This window comes from Dermacentor albipictus, chromosome 4 (genome assembly GCF_038994185.2).
Source record: "Dermacentor albipictus isolate Rhodes 1998 colony chromosome 4, USDA_Dalb.pri_finalv2, whole genome shotgun sequence".
Lineage (NCBI taxonomy): Eukaryota > Metazoa > Arthropoda > Arachnida > Ixodida > Ixodidae > Dermacentor > Dermacentor albipictus.
The window spans coordinates 31517724-31541520 of NC_091824.1; the positions used below are offsets into that span (position 1 = coordinate 31517724).

At 44.9% G+C, this 23797-nt stretch overlaps 1 protein-coding gene and 3 non-coding genes across 7 annotated transcripts in view; all 4 read right to left on the minus strand.

Annotated features, from left to right (window-relative positions):
* The window catches only part of LOC135900146 (phospholipid-transporting ATPase ABCA3-like), a 153054-nt gene that overhangs the window by 96484 nt on the left and 32773 nt on the right, over positions 1–23797 (minus strand). For all 4 annotated transcript variants that reach the window (XM_065429589.1, XM_065429590.1, XM_065429591.2 and 1 more), the window contains exon 5: positions 19463–19644. In XM_065429589.1, the coding sequence (XP_065285661.1) occupies positions 19463–19644 (182 nt within the window). The remainder of the gene's footprint in view (positions 1–19462; positions 19645–23797) is intronic.
* On the minus strand, positions 1384–1455 carry TRNAT-UGU (transfer RNA threonine (anticodon UGU)). The gene has a single exon. It is a non-coding gene; the product is annotated as a tRNA-Thr (tRNA).
* Positions 11878–11949, minus strand: TRNAT-CGU (transfer RNA threonine (anticodon CGU)). Its single transcript has one exon. It is a non-coding gene; the product is annotated as a tRNA-Thr (tRNA).
* On the minus strand, positions 12603–12674 carry TRNAT-UGU (transfer RNA threonine (anticodon UGU)). Its single transcript has one exon. It is a non-coding gene; the product is annotated as a tRNA-Thr (tRNA).

The window sequence follows — 23797 nt, forward strand, 5'->3', positions numbered from 1 at the left end:
ATTCCATCTAATAGTGCATCTAATGCGGAAAAAATTGATATGTTACGCATGAACTTCGAGAAATACAGTACTGTGGAAATATAGCTTTTGCGGCACCCTTCACACAACGTATCGAAATTATCTAAGATATAAAATGACATATCACATTTGTACGCTCTTAATGTTCTAACAGATGCGTTTACAGAACCGCGATATCTGTTCTTGATGTAGAGCTAATATTCTATAAAATTCGCGCTTATATGTTTTGAAATTTCGAATTTTCGAAAATATTTTAAACAAATTCATGCCTTAAATCGAAATTCCGCTTGCAGTAGTCACTAGAATTGAACTTTCTCTCGGAAATGCAACACATTTCATTAATATCGGTCAAGGGGTTATTTCCGAAAACCATTTTTGCCCCTTACATGTATTTCAATAGTCCGCGTCGGAGTTGGGCCCGAGCTAAAGCTTCCTCTTAACCCTTTTTTCAAACTATTTATCGCGCATTTACCATCTGCATCACCACATGTCGGGATATCTTGCATATAGACAATGTTCCAGAGAAGGGAACGGAATCACATCTTTTTTATCAGTACTGCGCCCAGAAAATAACCGACATGGTAGACGATGAAAAAAAAAAGAATAGTGCCGTTGATAGAAAAGTAATGGCGGCAGTGAGGATTGAACGCACGACCGCTGCTTTACGTGACCAGCGCTCTGCCACTGAGCTATGGTGGCGATGAAGGTAAGATCGACAACATCGTGTGATTTTGAGTGAAGCCACGAAATTAGCCACACAGGAAATGAAAATGTATTCAGTAGAAATACGCGTACGTACAAATTGCTGGTTCGCACAGTAACCGGCCCATTAAGAACAGATATATAACAATTCAAGGAAAAGAACTGAAGACAAAGAAGAGGGGGGAAGTTCTCATTGCAGACCAATAGAGAAGCGTGTTTGCTTGCAAATAGCAGTAACAAAAAGGAGGTGGTCCCTGCAAACAGAGGCAAGTAAGCGTATTATTTTTTGCCTGCACTCGCTGAACACATCATTCCGTACAAAGTAGACATCATTAGAGAGAGGTGACTGGCAAATTATTTATGAGAAAGGAATGATAAAAAACTGAAGAGCTATTGAAAAATGCGGCACATTAATTTCTAGAGCGAAATGGCTCAATGCATTGTCGGTTAATCAAAATAAATATTCGTCGTAAGTGCCCAAATGCGACACGCATATTGAAGAGGTGCCGATAGAGCTTTCTGTAAGAATAACGCATACTCAAAGCTGGTGTACTTGAGTCGTCAAAAATCGAAGCGCAGCTTCCAAATGAACAACAGAAAGCAAGAAAATTGCAACGGAATAAAAGAAAATCGCCGCGAGAAAAAAAAAAAAAGGAACCACACAGCCGCCAGTGAGGATCGAACTCACGACCGCTGGTTTACAAGACCAGCGCTCTGCCACTGAGCTATAGCGGCGATGACACTCACACGTGTTAACATGCAAGTTATTGAGGAAGGCATATTTCTTTCATCGTCGCAATCGCGGGAAACCGCGACGTTAGTGTCATAAGTATGTATATTATACGTCTTGCGATAATGGTGATGACAGCCCATTGTTCCCTTGCAATACAATGCTGGGAGAAGACCAAACAAAAACGAACTTGCGCTGCCCATGGTTTCTAGAAGAACCTTAACTTACAAATTTTTATACTAGGTTTTCGTTTGGTTGTTTGTTTCGATATTTGCCAACCGTACATGACGCTTTATGAAGGAAGAGGATCATCATATGTAATTTGTCTTTATTGGGGAGCATAGTTTCAACGTTCTCACAAGCTTTCAATAGGGAGTTTTAGAATAGCGGTTGCGACCAAGGGTAAACTCATTACGTGCGTAAAGAAATATCATTGTCTTCACTGCGCATGCTCCCAACATTAGTGGGTTTCTGGTAGTTTGAGTGCGCCCTGATAACGTAACTTGTCAGGCAAATTTAACATTTGTAATGCCTATAAACGCACGAAAAGAAATAGCGCTGTAAAAAATAGCACCCGTGATTTCCGCTACAGTTGGAATTCGCGTGATGGCGACATTGTCGCTCTCACTGATCGCCACTAACTATTCAAGTGAGCTTTCACTTTATCTAAATTCATCTGAAACGTTCTTTATGAACACATAGCATTTCCGATTTCTCAGGTCGTTCGTCTATTGCGGCGTCTGCAGGCTAGCGAGATGGGTTTGCTTAGAAACGACAGGATGATTGGTAATGGAATATATTGGGTTGGATAGGTTTAGCGCGAGGCACCCCGTCTTGTACCGTCTTCCTTACTATTGCGCTGTAATACGTTAATACGTTGAACTAAAAGTCCTGAAGGGACGAGCGCCGTAACGTCTCGCAAAGGTGTTTGCGTTTAACGTACATGAGGTGACAAACGGTATTCCAAAACTATACACACACAAAAAAAAGTGGACGCAGTTTTGTGGCTGACCAGCAAGCTATTAAACCCACTCATATCGCTGGTCTGTCGCGAAAGAGCTAGCTCCACTATCTTTTCGGAAGGGCGCCGAGCGACAGAATGATAACCACTGTGATAGGGGTCATGGCATTGAGCCAAGTACCGAGATAAAGAAAACACATCTAGCGAATGTTTCATATGGAGGGCTGATGCAGCTATACTGGGGCCGAATCTTATAAAGGCCGATCACCCGCCATGGTTGCTCAGTGGCTATGGTGTTAGGCTGCTGAGCACAAGGTCGCGGGATCGAATCCCGGCCACGGCGGCCGCATTTTGATGGGGGCGAAAACACCCGTGTACTTAGATTTAGGTTCACGTTAAACAACCCCAGGTGGTCGAAATTTCCGGAGTCCTCCACTACGGCGTGCCTCATAATCAGAAAGTGGTTTTGGCACGTAAAACCCATTATTTTTTTGTTTTATAAAAGCCGATCCAAACGACGGACCAAATTGCTCTTTTCGACTGCGGTCCGCGCATTACGTGATAGGACGTCACCAGTTCGTGCAGATCGCCGTTGGCCCACGCAAGGGCGCGGCCCTCGCGGTCCAACAAATCGCCTAGGCTTTTCCCGCGTCAGTTTTGGCGGCGGACCGCACGCAAACCGCAGTGATTTTGGCGTAGCCAACGAATGTTGTCCGGCAACAGAGTGTCTTAAGCAAAATCCAATCTAGTTTTCGGCTCAGCAAAAGCCAGTCGTTTCATGTCCGCCGCTCCGCCTACACATGCGTGCAGCAGATATATCTGTTAGACACCATGCCTCTTGGAGTGAAAAGGATGTTTTTTTATTTGGTATCCCTCATTGAGTAGTTCCCGGCTTTCTGGGACTCGAGCCGGAATGATTACAATGGTAACGCTAAAAAGCATTAGTGTAGCTGGTTGGTCTGCTCTGCCGTCTGCTATCACCATTGGTCCAGTGGTCTGTCGTGTGGATCGTCTGGCGTGTGGATGTGCTCTGCACCGGACCGGACCGCAGCGGGCCGTGACGTTGCATCACGTGATCAAAAATAACGTACAGCGCGAAGGATGAGGACTGCGATACACGACAGTCCTTGTCCTTCGCGCCGTACGTTATTTTTGATCATGAATTAACAACTAGCTCAAGCAACCACCCTTGTTCGCATCACGCGACCGATCGGCCCGCAGAATTGGTCCGTCGTGTGGATCGGCCTTAACGGTTCGGTTGGGGAGCCGTTCGTTTGGCCTCACCTGATTGGCCAAAGTTTGATTACGTCACAGGGCGTCAGAGGCAGCGGGGTGGTATCGCAATTTATGAATACGTCACGTATCTGTCAATCATTTTTCAAAGCGAACCGGTCGAAGGAACTGGCGAAGGTTTGGTCCTCTTTGGCTTGGGTTGCTGTGGCTTGGCTGTTGGCTTGCGACCTTGGCCACGCGCGCCGGTCGCGCTAACCCGGAGGCATGCGGGCGTCACGCGCGCGTGCGTTGGTTGCTTCGGAGGCTAATGCTTGCCTTCGTCGTCTGCTTGGCGTTGCTCTTTCGGTGTTGACGAAGGCTAGAAGTGCGATACGCGTTCGAAGGAGTGACGGATATTGAGTTGCACCGCACTTGGCGGCTTTCTGAGTAGACCTTTTCCAAGCTACGCTGTCAATTGGAGGAGACTCGGGTGCAAGCGTGCCAGTGGTTATTCCACGCAGAGGAAGGAATATTGTGCGCTGCGGTTTATCGCCACCGGCCTGCAGCCCCAGATGTCGGTCGGGCGCGAAGCATTCATCGTAATGGCGTAGATCTCTGCTGTCGACAATGTCCACAAAGTTGCTCTAGCAATTACGGTGTTGGCCGGTAGAAGGGCTGGGTCAGCTTTCCCGTGACCTCCGCTTCAAAGTCAATGCCAAGGATACATTAGCGTTGTGAGATCGAATTCCCAGTGCTATCCCCAGCGTGAATAGCTCGCAGATTGCCGTTCAGCAATCAGAAGGGCTCAACCTAGGCTAATTCAGCGCTTCCTTCGTTCGGCTGATAAAACTATACAGTCAGGATGGGAAGGTATTGTGGAGATCTTTTATTTCGCTGCTCTTTTTTATCTAGTTCGGGGGTGCTAGACTTCGTTCCTCAATTTTAGGGCACAGCACGCATCGTAAGCACCACACTCTTTGATTTTACTTCGCGCAGGCAATGCAGGGTCCGTATATTGTAATGTTCGATTTCAAGATCCATTGTTTCTATATCAAGCGACGAGCCGTGGGACAGATCGAAGGGATAGCGGCAGTGCGGCGGCGAGCGAGTCATGTCCGAGCCGATGACGAAGGGCGAAAAAAGTAGGAAAATTGATATATATATAGTCAGCTAGTAAAGGTGTACCTAAGAACCAGTTCACGGTTTTGTCGCGCTCGCTACTTAAGTGTTGGCTGTGCGTTCCTCATGCGTGCATCACACGAGCTCCTGGTAGCAGGCAACATAGCGCTGCGCTCTACCAACACAGTTACGCTTGCGATAACGCCTGTCGGCTGAGAATGAAAAAGAATGACATTAATAAATTACTCCTGCATTTCATAAACGCCCGGCACCACACGTTTATACTTCAGAACTTGGCCTATAAAATTTAATTGATATTTTACATTTATTTATCAGAGAGAAACATTCTGCAATTCTTCGATTAGCGCGTCATATAATGGCGTACACTTAAGAAGTGGCACCTCTCATCTATTGGTCGCGTCCTCTCCTTCCAGCACCGGCTTGGGAGTGGCACATTTAGTGACGTAAGCGGCGAAGCGAACGGTTTGTATTCAGAACCGTTATAAGATTCGGCCCCTGAGTGTTGCTTCGCTACAGTGAAACCATACCACGTATTTTTTACCTAGAACGCACACACACACACACACACACACACACACACACACACACACACGCACGCACACACACACACACGCACACACACACACACACACACACACACACACACACACACGCACGCACACACACACACACGCACATACACGCACACACACATGCCCACACGCACGCACAAGCACACACGCACGCGCGGACGCACGCGCACACACACACAAAAGAAACAAATCACTGTCATGTCTATATACCTAAAATTCTTTTTTCAGCTAGGCTGCGTCGCTAGCCGACATCAGCAGCAAGAAAAATGTGGACGACAATTTTGTAATTAACCTAGAACATTGTTTAGGCTACACGATGCTTAAAAGTTGTCTCAATTACGAATTACCTTTTTAGCTGCTCACTTTAGGGCACATGTTTCAGATAAGAAACTGAAGCCGAGGAGTATTTAATATACATCTGCTTATCAGAAATCCTAAGACTAACAGCACCTTTAGTATATTCGCTCCTAAAATCCGCTTAAAATCCCACCGTACGATTTTGCCTTTCCCCGAACTCTTAGACGGACGATAATTCGAACTATTCTCAGAACCGCTAAAGCAATTCGTAGCAAATATTGAAGCAGCATATATGAAAAATGGTGGCAATCTTATAATTTGTGCTAAGCCTTTGTGACATTGGAACAGTGTAGCTAACTGTGAAATTTGGGAATTCAGTAGATTAAAATGGTCCTCTTCGAAGTCCACGATAAGCTGCTGCACTGTAAATAAGTTGATAAGCTACTGCATTGTAAATGAGTTGAGGTTATGTTCTATGTCGCGTTTTGTTTTTTTAGCTGCGGAAGTACGACCGATTGGAAAAAATCTGAGCAATCTGCGCAAATCTGACAAGAATCTCTGAGCGTTTCGTTGGCTCTCCTGGGGAGACAAAGCTCAATGCCCAAGTGGGTCCATACATATTGCGGCTACACATACTGTGCCAGAAAATTTCTGTACATGTGTGCGTGTGTCGGTATGCATGCCAGCGTGTGCGCGCCAAGAGTCTCTGTACCCGTCTGTGCTCGCGTGTTTGCGTGATTCATGCCGAATTCGTGACGCAAAGTGATTGCTCCGGGCTCACAGGTAGGCATGAAGGGCAACGTAGTAAAGTACTCCTTGTTTCTGTTTGTTTCGTGCCACTTAAAATGAACACTTGCCTCAAGATATCGCCGTTCCACTCCAAGGAGAGCAGCAGTCGCCCAAGTCGTGCAGACTGAGCACAATTTAAAGAGGCTATGTATTTCCGACAGAGGTAGCACTAATTCAGGGCCCATGCTGGAGGAGTGGGGCTGTTTCAACTATGCTGATACCATTTCAGCAGCGCGGTGAAGAAAACTCGCCAGACATACCGCTACCATGCATGTAATTTCCCTGGTAATTTACCGCCGCTAAAATGTGCAAAGTGCCGGTCAGCGGAAAATTGGCGTTTTAAATGCACAAATTAAGCATCCAACAGTCACTTACGCTCTGCCACAGGTCAGGTACTATCACGTTAACGAGCTGGTTCATGAATCAGGGCAAAAAAATGGTCGGCAAGCGAACGTAGACGTTAAAGGTACGAGTAGTAAACAGCGCTAAACAGGACGAAGACAGGGACACAGACCACAGCGCTGACTAACAACAAAGTGTATTTGTTTTTACAGCCAGCACACACAGGGTGCGGCAGGTATATGGGAACACACATTTTGTGACCCCCATTCTCTAGGTACATAATAGCTGCAAATACTTTTTTGATGCAGGTAAGCATGGCAGAACTTCAGCTAACTCAGCAAATGAAGAGGAATGCAGTTATCGTGTCCTTGGCTGCAGGACACCGTGATTAAGAGATCGCAACATTCTTGAAGGTTGCCCGATCATTCGTGTTCAAAGTTCGGAAAGAACTGGAGGCTGCCAAGGGTGATGTAGATGCTGTTTAACAAAGGAAACGAATTTGTCACTGTTCTGACACTGCTAGGACACTTGAATTCATTAGTCACGTCCAAGATATCATTGATGAAGACCCTGGCAAGTATATAAGGGCCCTCGCCAAGGAAGAGGAGGTTGACGAGGCCACTGTGAGACGTGTGGTTCGTGAGGACCTTCACTACAAGTCTTATGCCATGCGGAGAGGACAGTTCTTGTCTGAGAAAACCTAGGAGAACCGCCCGACTAGAGATAACCGTCTCCTTACCAACCTGAAACACCTAGAGGAGCCTGGCATGTTCTGGTTTTTCTCCGTTGAAAAGAGCTTCGTCTCACGACCAGTACTGAACCACAGAAATGGTCGCTGGCTGTGCAGAGGCCTCGAGGATGTTCCAACTGTCATGTGTACAAAATTTCAGCATCATTGATGGTCCTGAGCGCCATGAGCAGTGAAGGGGACGTGGTGTCTTCACATTTTTACTCTCCAAGGTGCCAGAGTTAACGCTGTTGCTTACGCTGAGGTATTGAACACGGTTGTGAAGCCCTAGATTTCTGCTGTAGCACGTGAGAGGCAGAATGTTTCTCACTCGGCACCATCCCACACAGCCCATTCCACGCAAGAATGAATGGACGAAAACCTCCACGACCACATTACTCCAAACTTGTGGTCTCCCAGCTCACCAGATCTCAATCCAATGGACTACTACGTATGGGGAACAGTTGAGAGTGAGTCCAATTGGCACCCACACAACACGCTTCACGCTTTCAGGGGAGTTACTGTTAACGCAAGGGCGAATGTTCCGAAAACACACCCCATCACACCCTGCGGTCGGTTTTAACGGTGTATGGAGTCTGTGATCGCTGATTTCGGCCGTTTCATTGAATGATGACATTCATTGCATGCATGGCCACCTGTACACAACGTTAAATAGGCATAAATGATATGTATCCAGTATCTGTGTCTGTTTGCGTGTGGGCGTGACTATGTTCTCAAATACGTGCCGCACCCGGTATATACTCTACCGCTATCTCAAAGTAATTCATTCCTACTACATCAAGTTTTGATATTCCAATAGGGTATATATATATGCTGACTGAAAGAATGAAGGCACTTTGTTGTTAGCGCTGTAGTCTGTGTCCCTCTCTTCATCCGGTTGTTTAGAGCTGTTTACTGCTCCTAATGTTCAACCAACCAGGCCAAATGCTTTCTCTTCTGATGGTAAAGGTAAATCTAGCACATCACATGAAAAGTCCATTCTTTTATAGTTAAGAAAAGTGAGCTGGAAAGTGTTGTACCTTGCATTGATAATCAGCACATCACGCCATGAGTCATTGTATATGCAAGTAGTAGTACGCAATAATGCCAGCTGCTATCCACGCGCTTACAAGCGGTATGCGCGAGGCCCATCGCGTCCTTGTATTCTAGGTTATAGGTTATTAGGAAACGCGTTCGAGCGCACAATTATTGCTTACACCGCAAGTAGGGTATCTGTAACAACGTGATCAACATGTCTGAACACTGGATAATCATTGAAGGGAGAACTGTAGCTTCATTGTGCCATCTTATCAATCGCAACATAACATACGGCTATATTAACAGAAACAGATATTTCGTCTGATCGAGATGACATCTCGCAAAAATAAGCCATTTTGCTGAAGTCATTCGTGAGTGTTACTATAAAACAAAAATTAGACGCACCATATTATACACTGATAGCCAGTGTTAACACTTGCTTTGCATTTTCTTTTCACTCCGTCAAGCTGTTTGCATGCGCATTCTGTGATTGCGCATTCTGCATGCGCATTCTCATTTGCTGCACCAGTATCCAGCACACTGCGAACCTAGTTAATCTTTTTGTGTGGGCTCATGTGATTCCATTGCTTGTTATATAAGTGACAGAACACGTAACAGACACAGCGACGAAGAAAAGAAAAGTCTCGCGACAATCAGCGGTACATACGCGGGACACAATATCAAACGGAAGCAGCTTTTCGATAACGTAGCCATCGTGGGGTGAAGACGCTTCTCATTGCAAACATGCCACTGGGTAGAGTGACGTGCTGAAGCGATTAGGTCAACAAGGCCTCGGCTTTCACACACAAATGCACGAATCGTTCCCGTATAAGCCTGCATCAATCTGTTGATTTCAACAGATTGATACAACGACTTCAGTAATTATTGACTCAATCTTTCATTTTCCTGTCCTGGAATAATTATGTTCCTTCGCAGTGCAGTGTACAACAATTACGCAAGCCTTCGGTAGATAAGTGTGGAACTTGCACTGCATAGTTCTAGGCGATTGTGTTCCTGCAGTGCAATTATGAGCTATACCCTAAAATTTGTAAGAGACAGCATTGAGTCGTTGCCTGTGTGACGATCGAAAACCTGCTGAAATTATCCCAGATTTGGCTACCAAACTGAGAATTCGTAACCTGCTATCTTTTTTAATTTTTTTTTTTATCTTTTTATCTTTCTGCTCTAAAAAGCGGTTTTCATGTGTCAAAGATTTCGCTAGTCAACTACAGTGTGGCTAGCCAGAATGAAAGTACCGTTTTTTCAAATTACTACCACGATGACCACAGCAACGGCAATCAATCAATCAATCAACGATTGAATAAATCATGTATTCAATATACCGAGCTACAACCTTGTGGTCTGGGTGCTGGTGCAGAGAAAAAAGAAACACAAGGAAGTAAAAATGTAGAACAACTATGACTAAGACTTATGCCGAGAGTAATAATACTTTATTTATACTATTAATAATGATATAGTGCACGAATTTACCGTTCGTCAACGCACTACGCAATGGCGGCTCGCCGGAGCCGTGTTATTTTTGGCGTGCAGTATTTGCACCAGCTTACTAGTTAAAAAATTAAATTATGGGGTTTTACGTGCCAAAACCACTTTCTGATTATGAGGCACGCCGTAGTGGAGGACTCCGGAAATTTTGACCACCTGGGGTTCTTTAACGTGCCCCTAAATCTAAGTACACGGGTGTTTTCGCATTTCGCCCCCATCGAAATGCGCCCGCCGTGACCGGGATTCGATCCCGCGACTTCGTGCTCAGCAGCCCAACACCATAGCCACTGAGCAACCACGGCGGGTGCTTACAAGTTCGAACGTGCATCAACAATGCAGTTGTAGTAGCATTTACTGTAACTGAAGTGTCACAAGATGGCGGAAATAGCGCTGCAGTGCGCAACTGCTGCATTCGTTTCACGTATAGCAGAATATGTTGAAGGATAAAGCTATCCGATAATTGAATACCCGGCGTGGTTAAGGTTATCCGCTCTGTGGCCATGGCGTTCAACATTTACCGCAAGGTCCCATGCTGCCATCCCGGCCGCGCTGCCGCAGTTCGATGTTGGCGGAATAAGCAAAAAAAAAGTCATACAGCATGACTCGCGTGCATGTTAAAGAGTTCTGAATAAGCTCCTAGCCCCAGAATATCGAATGCGGCGTCATTCCTCGTGATATTGGGTTAACACAAACAAGATATTTTTTTTTGCAACGTGCTCAAATTTTTCACGATGCCGCAGTATTTTTTTTTTGCACTCTTATCAAAAGCCAACATACACGGCTATAATAAAAACTTGCAATTACTTCGCGTTTAGCGGCATAGACGCTGTAGGCATAGCCACAGTAAGTGGCTCATCAGGTAGCCCTTTCGGTCTACCTTCAGACATCACACTGACGTGGACTGTTGTAGGTTTAGAAGTGTCATAAACAGCAAACAAAATATGTTCTTCCTTAAGAGGGAGCTTTAGCTCGGGTGGTCCTATCTAAATACATGTAAAAGGAGAATTAGTTTTTCTCAGCAATCAATGCATAAAATTGGGCGAGGTTTGTTGTATGTGAAAGAACAGCTTAACATCTAGTGACTGCTGGTTTAGAATTTTTTATTTAGGTCGTCAGTTTTTATTAGGAAGTGGCGAAAATCTAAAAGTTTAACAACACGAAACTACAAATTTACAACGTAACTCAGCAATAAAACATGATATGACAATTCTGTGAATTAAATCTAATAATGCATCTAATGCGAAAAAAAATTGATACTTTACACATGAATTTCGAGAAATACAGTAATATGAAATACAGCTTTTGCGGAACCCTTGCACACAACGTAAGGAAATCATGGAAGATAAAACATGACATATCAAATTTATCCGCTTTGAATGTTCTAACGGAATCGTTTACAGAACCGCAATATCTGTTCTCGATGCAGACCTATTAATATATAAATTCCTGCTTCTATAATTTTCTAACTTTTCAAATTTTTGAAAATCGTTATAACGAAATTCAGGCCCTAAATAGAAATTCTGCTCTCAGCAGTAACTAGAATTGAGCTTTCTCACTGAAATGCAACACATTTCATTCAAATCGGTCCAGGGTTTATCTCAGAAAAGCGTTTTTGCGCTGTACATGTATTTCAATAGTACGCGTCGGAGTTGGGCCCGAGCTAAAGCTTCCTCCTAAATATTTATCGCGCATTTACCATCTGCATCACCATGTGTCGTTGTATCTTGCATATAGCAATGTTCCGGAGAAGGGAATGGAATCTTACACTTTTTTATCGGTACTGCCTCCAGAAAATAACCGACATGGTAGACAAAAAATAATAGTGTCATTGATGAAAAAGTAATGCCGCCAGTGAGGATTGAAGTCACGACCCCTGGTTTACGAGACCAGCGCTCTGCCACTGAGCTACGATGGCGACGATGTAAGCATCGACAACATTGCGTGCTTTTTAGTGAAGCCACAAAATAAACCACGGGAAATGAAAATGTATTCAGCAGAAATAAGCACTGGCTCGCACAGTAACTGCCCCCCCCCCCCCGAAAAAAAAAAAACAGGTATAGAGGAACTGAAGAAAAAGCAGAGGGGAGCAGTTCTCATTGTGGACTAATACATAACGCGTGTTTGCTTGCAAACAAAAGTAACAAAAAGGAGTTGCCCCTTGCAAACAGAGGCAATAAGCGTATTATTTTTTTCCCGCAGTCGCTGAACACGTCATTCCGTACGAATTAGACTTCATTAGAGAGAGGGGAATGCAAATGATTTATGACAAAGCAATGATAGGAAACTGAGGAACTATTGAAAAAGGCGGCACATTAATTTATAGTGCAAAATTGCTCAAGGCATTTTCGTTTATTGAAAATAAATTTTCGCTGTGAGTGCCCAAATGCGACACGTATTTCAAAGAGGTGCCGATGGAGCTTTGTGTAAAAATAAAGCGTCGTCTGAGCATGTGTACTTGGATGCTTCAATCGTCAAACATCGAAGTGCAGCTACGGAATAAAGAAAAGAAAAGCAGAAAATTGCAACGGATGAAAAGAAAATTTCCGCAAGAAAAAAGAACAACTGCACAGCCGCCAGTTAGGATTGAACTCACGACCGCTGGTTTACAAGACCAGCGCTCTGCCACTGAGCTATAGCGGCGATGCCTCTCGCACGTGTTGAGATGCTAGTTATTCAGGAAGGCAAATTTCTTTCATCGTCGCAATCGCGGGAAATCATGACGTTAGCGTCATAAGTATTTATTTTATACGTCTGGCGAAAACGGTGACGACGGCCCACTGTTCCCTTGCAGTACAATGCCGGGAGAAGACCACACTCACATGAACTTGGGCTGCCCATGGTTTCTAGCACAGCCTTCACTTCTTACCGCTTTTTTGCTAGTTTTTCGTTTGTTTGTTTGTTTCGATATTTGCCAACCGTACATTACGCTTTATTAAGGAAGAGGATCCCCATATGTAATTTGTCTTTATTTGGGAGCGTACTCTCAACGTTCTCACAAGCTTTCAGTAGGGAGTTTTAGAATAGCGTTTGCGACCAAGCGTAAACTCACTACGTACGTAAAGAAATATCATTGTCCTCACTGCGCATGATGCGAACATTACTGCGTTTCTGGTAGTTTGCGTGCGCCCTGATAACGTACCTTGTCAGGCAAATTTAACATTCGTAACGCCTATAAAGGCACGAAATGAAATAGCGGTGTACAAAATAGCACCCGTGGTTTCCGCTATAGTACGAATTCGCATGATGGCCACATTGTGGCTCTCGCTGATCGCCACCAACTATTCAAATGAACTTTCGCTTCCTCATCTGAAATGTTCTTTATGAACGCTTAGTACGTCGGGATTTCTCAGGTCGTTCGTCAATTGCGGCGTCTGCAGGCCTAGCGAGATGCGTTTGCTTAGAAACGGCAGAATGATTGGTAATGGACTGTCTTGGCTTGGATACGTTTAGCACGAGGCACCCCGTCTGCTACCGTCTTCCTATCTTCTCGGCTGTAATACTTCAATCTAAAAGTCCTGAAGGGATGATCACCGTAACGTCTCGCAAAGATGCTTGCATAAGGCGACATAAGGCGACAAACGGTATTCCAAAACTATACACACAAGAACATGGACGAAATATTTTAGCACAATAGAACGCAGTGATGTGGTTGTCCAGAAAGATATTAAACACCTACTCATATCGCTGGTCTGTCGCGAAAGAACTTGCTACAATATCTTCCTGGGAGGGCGCAGAGCGACTGACTGATAAAGGCCGATCCACACGACGGACCAAATGGCTCTTTTAGACCGCGGTCCGCGCATCACGTAATAGGACGTCATCAGCTCCTGCATATCGCCGTTGGCCCGCGCAGGAACGCGGCCCTCGCGGTCCAACAAATCGCCGAGGCTTTTCCTGCTTCAGTTTTGGCGGCGGACCGCATGCAAACCGCAGCGATTTTGGTGTAGTCAACGAATGTTGTCCGGCAACAGAGTGTCTTCAGCCAAATCCAATCTAGTTTTCGGCTCAGTAAAAGCCAGTCAAGCTAGTCGTTTGATGTCCGCCGTTCCGCCTACACATATTTTTTAAACACCGTGTCCTCTTGGAGTGACGAGGAGGTTTTTTTATTTTGTATCCCTCGTTGAGCAGTTCCCGGCTTTGTGGGACTCGAGCCGGAATGATAAGGATAATAACACTCTGGCCGAGAGTGTAGCTGGTGGGTCTGCTCTGCCGTCTGCTATGGCGGTCCGCCATGTAGACTTGCTGTGCGCCAGACCGGACCGCGGAGGGCCGTGATGTCGCATCACGTGACAGATCGGCAGACTTGGTCCGTCGTGTGGATCGGCCTTAACCACTGTCTTAGGCATGCATGATGGCATTGCGCCAAGTACCGAGATAAAGAAAATACATGTAGTGAATGCTTTTTACTAGGGATGATGCAGCTATACTGAGTGTAGCTGCACACACACACACAAACACACACACACACACACACACACACACACACACACGCACGCACACACGCACACACACGCACGCACACACACACACACCCACACACATGCACACACGCACACACGCGCGCACACACGCACACACGCACGCACACACGCACACATCGGAAGAAAAGCGTTGTCATATCTATACCCCTACCATTCTTTTTGAGCTAGTCTGCGTCGCTTGCCGATTTAGCAGAAAGAAAAATGTCGACGACAATATTGTAATTTACCTACAACATTGCCTAAATTACATGATGCTTAAAGTTTGTGTAAATTACCAATTACCTTTTTAGTTGCTCACTTAAGGGCACATGTTTCAAATATGACACTGAAGCCGAGGCGTATTTAAAATAGATCTGCTTATCAGAAATCCTAAGACTACCACCACTTTTGGGATATTCGCTCCTAAAATCCACTAAAAATCCCCGCCATACGATATAGAACCATTTAGAAGCGATTTAGAGCCCTTAGAAGCACGCGCTTTCGATCTGTTCTCAGAACCGCTAATGCAGTTCAAAGTAGCACATCTCAAATGTGTGCCAGTCTTGGAATTTCTGCTAAGTCGATGTGACATCGGAAGAGTGTAGCTAACTGTGAAATTTGGGAATTCAGTAGATTGAAATGGTCCTCGTCGACGTGCACGATAAGCTGCTGTACTGTAAATAAGTTGATACGCTACTGCACTGTAAACGAGTACACCTTATGTTCTATGTCGTGTTTTTTTTTAGCTGCGGAAGTACGACCGATCGCAAGCATGTACTCGAGGCTCGGTAGCGCTGTACAAAAATCTGTGAACGTTCCGTTGGCTCTCCTGGGGAGACAAAGGTCAATGCCCAAGTGTGTCCATGCATATTGCGGCTACACATACTGTCCCTGAAATAATTGGACGCATGTGCGTGTGTCCGTATGCATGCGAGCCTGTGCGCAGGCAAGAGTCTGGGAACCCATCTATGCACGCGTGTTTGTGCTTATCGCGCCGAATTCGTGACGGAAGGTGATTTCTCTGAGCTTACAGGTATGCATGAAACGCAACATACTAAAGTACTCCTCGTTTCCGTTTGTTTGGTGCCACTCAATATGGACACAGGCCTCCAGATCTCGCCGGTTTACTCGGAGGAGAGCAGCAGTCGCTCAAGTCGTGCAGGCTGAGCACAATTTAAACACGCCATATATTTTCGACAGAGGTAGCACTAGTTCAGGGCCCATCCTGGAGCAGTGGGGCAGTTTCAAATCTTTCAACACCATTTCAGCTGCGCGTTGAAGAAAACTCGCCAGAGATACCGCTACCATGTATGTAATTTCCCTGCTAATTTGCCGCCGCTAAAATGTGCTCAGAACGGGTCAACGGAAAATTGTCTTTTTAAGTGCGCAAATAAGCATCCAATAATCACTTACGTTCTGCCACAGGTCAAGTACTATCGCGTTAACGAGCTGGTTCATGAATCTGGGCAAAAAAATGGTCGGCAAGGCAACGTAGACATTAAAGGTACAAGTAGTACACAGCGCTAGATAGAACGAAGACAGGGACACAGACCACAGCGCTGACTAACAACAAAGTGTATTAATTCTTATAGTCAGCATATACACGGTGCGGCAGGCATTTGAGAACGCGCATTTCGTGAGCGCCATCCTCTAGGTCCATCACAGCAAAAAATACTTTTTTGCTGCAGGTAACCACGCCAGAAGTTCAGATAACTGAGTAAATGAAAAGGCATGCAGTTATTGTGTCCTTGGCTGCAGGACACGCCGATTCTGAGATAGCCACATTCTTGAAGGTTGCCCGATTATTCGTGCTGAAAGTTCGGTAAGAACTGGAGGCTGCGAAGGGTGATCTGGACGCATTTCATTTTTCGCGTAGGTATCAATGATGAAGACCTTGGCAAGTTGATGAGAGCCCTCGTCAAGGGGGTGGAGGTTGGCGAAGTCACTGTGAGACGTGTGTTTCATGCGGACCTTTGCTACAAGTCTTATGCAGAGAGTACAGCTGTCGTGTGAGAACCTAAGGAGAACCGCCTGACCAGAGCTAAGCGTCTCCTGGCCAAACTGAAACACCCAGAGGAGCCTGGAATAATGTGGCTTTTCTACGATGAGAAAAGGTTCGTCCAGGACCTGGGGTTGAGCCGCAAAATGATTGGTAGCTGTGCAAAGGCCCCGAGGATGTTCCAACGGTCGTGCGCACAAAATTTCCAGCATCAATGATGGTCCTGGGTGTCGGGAGCAGTGAAGGTGACGTGATGCCCCAACATTTGTTTTCTCTAAGTGCCAGAGTTAACGTTATTGCTTGCGCTGAGGTATTGAACACGGTTGTGAAGCCCTGGATTGCTGCTGTAGCACGTGAGAGGCCATATGTTTCCCACTATGCAGCATCCTACACCTCCCATACCACACAAGAATGGATGGCCGAAATCCTCGATGACCACGTTACTCCAAGCTTGTGGTATCCCAGCTCCCCAAATCTCAACTCAATGGGCTACTACATATGGAGTGTAGTTGAAAGGAAGTCCAATATGCACCCACACAACACCCTTGAGGCTCTCAGGGGAGCTGCTGTTGATGCAATGGCGAATGTTCAGAAGACACACCTCATCACAGCCTGCGGTTGGTTTCGGCAGTGTGTGGAGTCTGTGATCGATGCTCTCGGCGGTGTCGTTGAACCATGACATTGATTGCATGCATGGCCACCTGTACACAACGTAAATAGTCATAAATTATCTGTATCCAGTATCTGTGTCTGTTTACTTGTGGGCGTCGCTTTGTTTTTAAATACCTGCCACACCCGGCATGTACTCTACCGCTATCTCAAAGCAGTTCATTTTTACTACATCAAGATTTAACATTGCGATAGAGTTTATATATGTTGACTGAAACAATAAAGACACTTCGTTGTTAGCGCTGTGGTCTGTGTCTCTCTTTTCGTCCTGTTGTTTAGCGCTGTTTACTGCTCGTAATCATGTACCAACTAGCCCAAATGCGTACTTTTCTGCATTTAAATGCATAGCTGACGCATCATATGAAAAGTCCATTCTTCAATAGTTGAAGAAAGCGAGCTGGAAAGTGCTATATATCGCGCTGAGAACCAGCAGCGCCGAAACTGACTTTTGAGGTTCCGCTTAGGATTGAAAGAATTACTTTCCACACATTGTTGTCGTAACATTTCTCCACGAAAGATCAGTCATAATTTTAAAGATAAGGTGAACAGCACCGAGACCATCGATATAATTGAGAGGGAAGGTCATAAAATGAAGACTGAGAACATGGACACTATTCTTTCCTTTACCCGTCCGGACGTAATACTTTATAAGAAAATATATTGAACACTTAGCAAAGGATATAGTTAATAAATTCATCACCAATTACTACCCAGTTACTACTAGCACTTTACTACATTTATTATTTCATACTTGCATTAAGGGCTACCTTTACTAAGCAATAAAAAGGTCAAACAGACCAGTTAGCAGAAGGTAATACCGAGGTAAGCTCTGGTGGACTTTATCCGATGTTTCGATAAACTATAGTTTCCATCATTATTATCAAATAAAGCTATGTGCTGCGTTGGGTCGCACGTATGTGCAGATATAACGTTTTGTAAGTATAGAGTCACAGTTTTGTTTCTTTATCCAAATAAATAATCACACACCAGTACAGTCTGTGCTCCTGATGCTTATGCTGGATGTGATGATGAAGTTGTTCATAGAAACATGTCACATATAATATTCCGACTATGACATTCTGTGGTGAGATGTTCGCCGTTGTCGTTTGTTCGTTTCTGTACCATGCAGTTTATTATACACAATCTAATGTTACTGTCATGACCCTCACGTTTCATTATTCAGAGGTGTTGTAAGTATCACTAAACCGAGGGGCAATGCGGTACTCTAGTTGTTTCTTTCGCACACATCTTTAAATACAATTTGAGAATAATGCAAATCAGTTCTGCGGAAGTCCGTAAGGTAGAGAAACGCTCATGAACTAAAAGATTTACATCCACCCGTATGTAGCATGAAACTACAAAAGGAACCCACACGGGTTTCTGAGAAGCAAGGCTTGGTACATGAAGAAACATTCGTCCTGTTACGAGATTCGAACATGAAGCCAACTCCTTTCCGGGTTGGTCACTGTGCGAACTATCCAGGAGGCTAGCAGATGGCAGTTGGACGGCGAATTATTCGACAACGCGAAGAACAGTTGAACCTGTTCGAACCACTACCACCACCGAGCACCACGCCCTATAGGGAGTGTTACGTCATTTCATGCGCATGTACTCGCTCTTCTATAAGCACAGGTGGTGAGTTAATCACTAATGACTGTTGATGCGTAGTTCTTTACAGTAGACGTTGACTTCGTTGGAGGGAATAATGTCGCTTCAAACTGCGGCCGAAGTGGCAAAACATCAGCGCTGTTCCACTCACCGTATACACGCTTTCGCAGCTTCGTCTTCCAGTGTGTCGCTTTATCTGTTTCAAGAGTTCTCTCTTATGGCTCTGAAATCGCTGTGTTCACTTTCGTGATCTTTCGAAATATTGCCCACGTGTCATACGCTTGCAAAAGTACACCCATGCGGCTCTCTGCACTTTCCAGTTCCGTCTGCCATTTAAAAATCGGTCGTGCACGCATACATTGCGGTCGCAAAATAGAAAAAAATATGAGGTTTTACGTGCCAAAACAACTTTCTGATTATGAGGAATGCCGTAGTGAAAAACTCCGGAAATTTCGACCACCTGGGGTTCTTTAACGTGCACCTAAATCTAAGTACACGGGTGTTTTCGTATTTCACCGCCATCGAAATACGGCCGCCGTGGCCGGGATTCGATTCCGCGACCTTGTGCTCAGCAGCCCCACACCATAGCCACTGGACAACCACGGCGGGTTGCGGTCGCAAAATCGCGTAAGATACATTATTACATTATACGGGCGTCGCCGGAAGTTCGCGCCGTAAACAGCTCTGCTCACCGCGCAGATGTGAAATAGTCGGGGGCCATCGGTGTTGGTCGAAAGCGGTAGCACGTCGTCCATTATCAGGGCCAGCACCACGTTAAACGACACCCCCAGCAGCATGACCAGCAGTACCGACGCCAGGCTGGGCACCTCCGCGGACAGCATCATGTTCAGCTGGTCCCACTGCATGCCCGTCACTGCGCATGCCGACAACCCCTGTTGTCTCAGTTTCAGGAGTGTTGATTCGGGGTCGAGAAGATCTTTTTGGTGCTTTGTGCGATGCTGTATAGCAGACAGACTCCGAGGCTTACTCACACTCACATGCCCACGCAACATCTACCGTCTTCAAGAAATGTCGTGCCCGTTAAAGGTACGTTAAAGGTTAAAGGTACCGACAAATTGCCGCAAAGTTTACTGTTATCATGACAACCCTAGGTACCAAGGAAGCAGGTAAAAACATTTACTACCTAAAGAAGTTTGTCCGTACGTCAAGCACAGTTGGCAACAGTTAACAAATAGCGGATACTAACGACACCGCATGGTACTGTGACATTTGTTACAATAATTATAACTACTGTTCGCGAAATTATTTAGCTATTGCATAAGTACCATCGTTTATCTTTGTGATTAACTGCACATTTCTTAGTCATTTTCTCCCGTTTCCTTTTGAATGCCGCAGGCTTCTTGAGAAGTAACATAAACAAATGAATAAATTAAAGTTTGCTTATAAATAAATCTTGCTTCATTTATTTTTAGTGTAGGACGATATGTTTTCTTTAAAAGTGGCATTTACATAGCCAGGAAGTCATTTGATCGCTATTGTTATAAAAGTGTAACCGCATAACCAAAAAAGTCAAAGCGTAACCAAAAATAGACAAAACAAAAAAGACGGACGCGTTTGCCACGCTTTTTTCTTATGTTCACAGCACAATAAAAAAAAACACCATGTGAGGGCCATGCGTTATGTGAATATGAGGTTGAGTGTAATAATCCAAACTGTACAAAAAGGAACAACCAATAATGAATAACGGATCGCATAGTTTAATGATTGGGATACTGCGCGACATGTTTCTGAGGACGACCTTATAAGCTTTAAATTTAAGCAGCGTATGTTTTGCCAGTTAGTACTTACATATCTGAATAAACAAACAAGGTTGTGAACCTGAATTTGTATAACGTATTGTCTGTACATACGTGTCCCACACGGTAAAATATGAATACTAATGAAACATGATAATGGTCGCTATAGCTCTTAAGGATGTCGCATTTAAACCGCTATTGCACAGAATAATAGGCCACGGATAAGTCGAGCTAATACGCTTTGCTACCTTGACCACCATGCAACAGCGGATCACATGTGTGAGTAATTTTCTAGTAAAAGGCTTACAGTAGTCCAGCGCTGCTGTTCTCAAACATTCAGTTTGTTCTTGCTCGCTGCTTCACAGGTGCTTTTTAAAGCTTCAAAATATTGTTGCCGATCGACCGTCTTTTCTTGTGAAAGAAACTGCTATTTAATTAAAATTTTGTAAGGAAGAACGAAACACCGAGACATGTGACCATACTTGTCGCGCCTTTATGCGCTTCGGCGAAGTTAGTCGCGTCCACGGTTATGGCTGACGCTTAGTTTCAACACATATATAGTAGCCATACACTCATATCTCGTCCCCCAGCGGTGATGCGTTTTTTATTACTTTTCATCACATGTAGCCCGTCCTGCAGCTCAATTTTACTAGTGTTCCTATTTTTTCATCTCACAAAAGGCACAGCAGTACCTTTTTTTTTTCCTTTATGTGGGGTGGCCCGTTCACGACATGTCGGTGAGAATCTGATGGCGCTCATCAAACCTCAGGTATTCCATCTAAAAACTGCAGTTCTGGCGATTCCGACTTCTTAAGCCACGGCCCAGATTATCAGCGATGGTTCGAACGAATCACTTCAATCACTTCATTCAAAGGGAAATTATTTTTAAGATCAATGGCATTTCTCAGCGGTGATCATCTTCAACGGAAGTAAAACCTTCACTATGTTTGGACAAGAATTGTGCGTTGCAGTGTTCCGTAAAGATTGCGTACGCTCCGAAATCTGTTTGTAGCATCTCATATGTCTCCGCAAAGTATTTTTCAAGGTATGACACGGAATTTACGTCGAACTCACGGCTGTCCCGACTCGTTTCTTTTAACGCGAAGGCTATATCGGCTGAAGTAGTCTGCATCAGTTGACACATACGTGCATAATAACCAAACCAAATACACGTAACCAAACAACAAATACACCGACATGTGCAGAGCTATTCTTGCGGCTGGTGCCCTAAATGTGCAACGGAGCAGTAGCATTTGCCTTCAAGGTTAGATCTTTGGTAACAGTAATTTAAAGAGATCTCGATCTTTCAGGATAGACTTCGTGTAAGTATAAGCGCTTCGTACACCCACCACAAGCATCGCAAACGCGCTGTTTCCAACAGGAACATGACGAATGTGCTACTGAGACACTTCCGTGAACGTTAAGTAGGATCACTCACCCATGGATTATATATTGCAACTTTTTAAAATTTTTTACACAGCAGTTTTGTAGTACATATTGAATAAGTAAAAATCTATTAGAAAGGCTTGTGTACCGCATGACAACCTACCACTGCTATCGAAATGATATCGCGGTTAAGCAAATGGAATCTGTCGGGACATAGAAAGTGAACGACATTGGCAGAATATACATGGCTTGGTATTACATGATTAATTTTTAATAGAAATATAGCAAGACTCCCATAGAGATACAGCTTGTTGAAACCACATCAGCTGAAAAAAAAAACGCACTTGACCATTTTTAACGGCCTCAGAAATACAGATTGCAAAACTGTTGACATTTGTTTTCGAGAGGATTTGCAGAGCCTCAACTGTTGTGGAGCTATTCTTTCTTTTTTATTCAGTGATATTCGGCGGCTTTGCCTGACATGAACGAAATATAATGGAAATCGCTTCAGCGTTTGTCAGTTAGGACATTTCTGCATTTCACACAATTTGAATGGCACATAAGAGGTGGCAATAGAGTAAGCTTTCTTTCACGCCTCAACTGCGGCAACATGTTGTAGCACCCAAAAAAGCCGTGTGTCAGATGGCGCAGCTGCCTTCATACATAACTTTACGTTTGTCGTCTGAGTCCATCTGTCGATAAATGGTCAGAACATTTTATAATTTCCTTAGCAAAATAAAACAGAGCGCTACCACTACAGCGCAACCGCTATTACGCACAATCTAGGATGGTTAGAACTAGCCTGGCTACCTGGCATGCTCTCCGAAACTAGGCTCTGCGCGCGACACGCTCAGAATCTCGGAGGCGGCGTGCAGTGATTTTTGTCATATGCGTCACATCGGATGCGCACGCGCTATCTGCTTGGGCTCGATTTAGACACGACTACTTATTAAGAAAATTATGTGACTGTCATCCTCGCTGCTTTGTGACGTTCGCGTCAGAGATATGTATGCTACGTATTTGTAACTAATTTAGCGCATTATCAGTCAAAATTTAAGTTGATACAAGGTTTTGTGCAATAACAGGACCTCTCTTAAAAGTGATGTCACATGTGCACTCCTACGCGATTGTGAACTCGGAAAGTGTCAACTTAAAAAAGGATGAGTGGCGATTGAGCGGTGAGTGCGAGAGAGATGCGCCAGCATTATGTCACGCCTATTAGAGGTATCTGATACATGACCTAAACTTTGGTCGCTACACTGCACAGTGTTGTTCTGGACTTCACTTGAAACACGCCCTGCGTCTTCCGAATGCGATGTGCAACTGACGGAAGTCGGGACGTGTTCCTATGGGTGGGCAGCTCAACCCGGACGAAAGACAAGATGAAGTACACGATACGAGCGCTGTATCGCTCTATCGCTGTTAGGATAGATAGTTGGGCGTGTTGGTTAAGCATGATTTGCAGCGAAGGCACTATAACGATGGTGGACGAAGAAGGAACACACACACACACACACACACACACACACACACACACACACACACACACACACACACACACACACACACACACACACACACACACACACACACACACACACGCACACACACACGCACACACACACACGCACACACACACACACACACACACACACACACACACACACACACACACACACACACACACACACACACACACACACACACACACACGGCGCCTAGGCGATACCCACCCATAGCAACATGTTCAATCACCAACTCGCCCAGCTTGGCGTGTGAATGGTAGTCGGGAGCAGACCACTCTCCCCCCCTCTCTCTCTCCCCCCCTCTCCCTCTCTCCCTCCCTCTCTCTCTCTCTCTCTCTCTCTATATATATATATATAT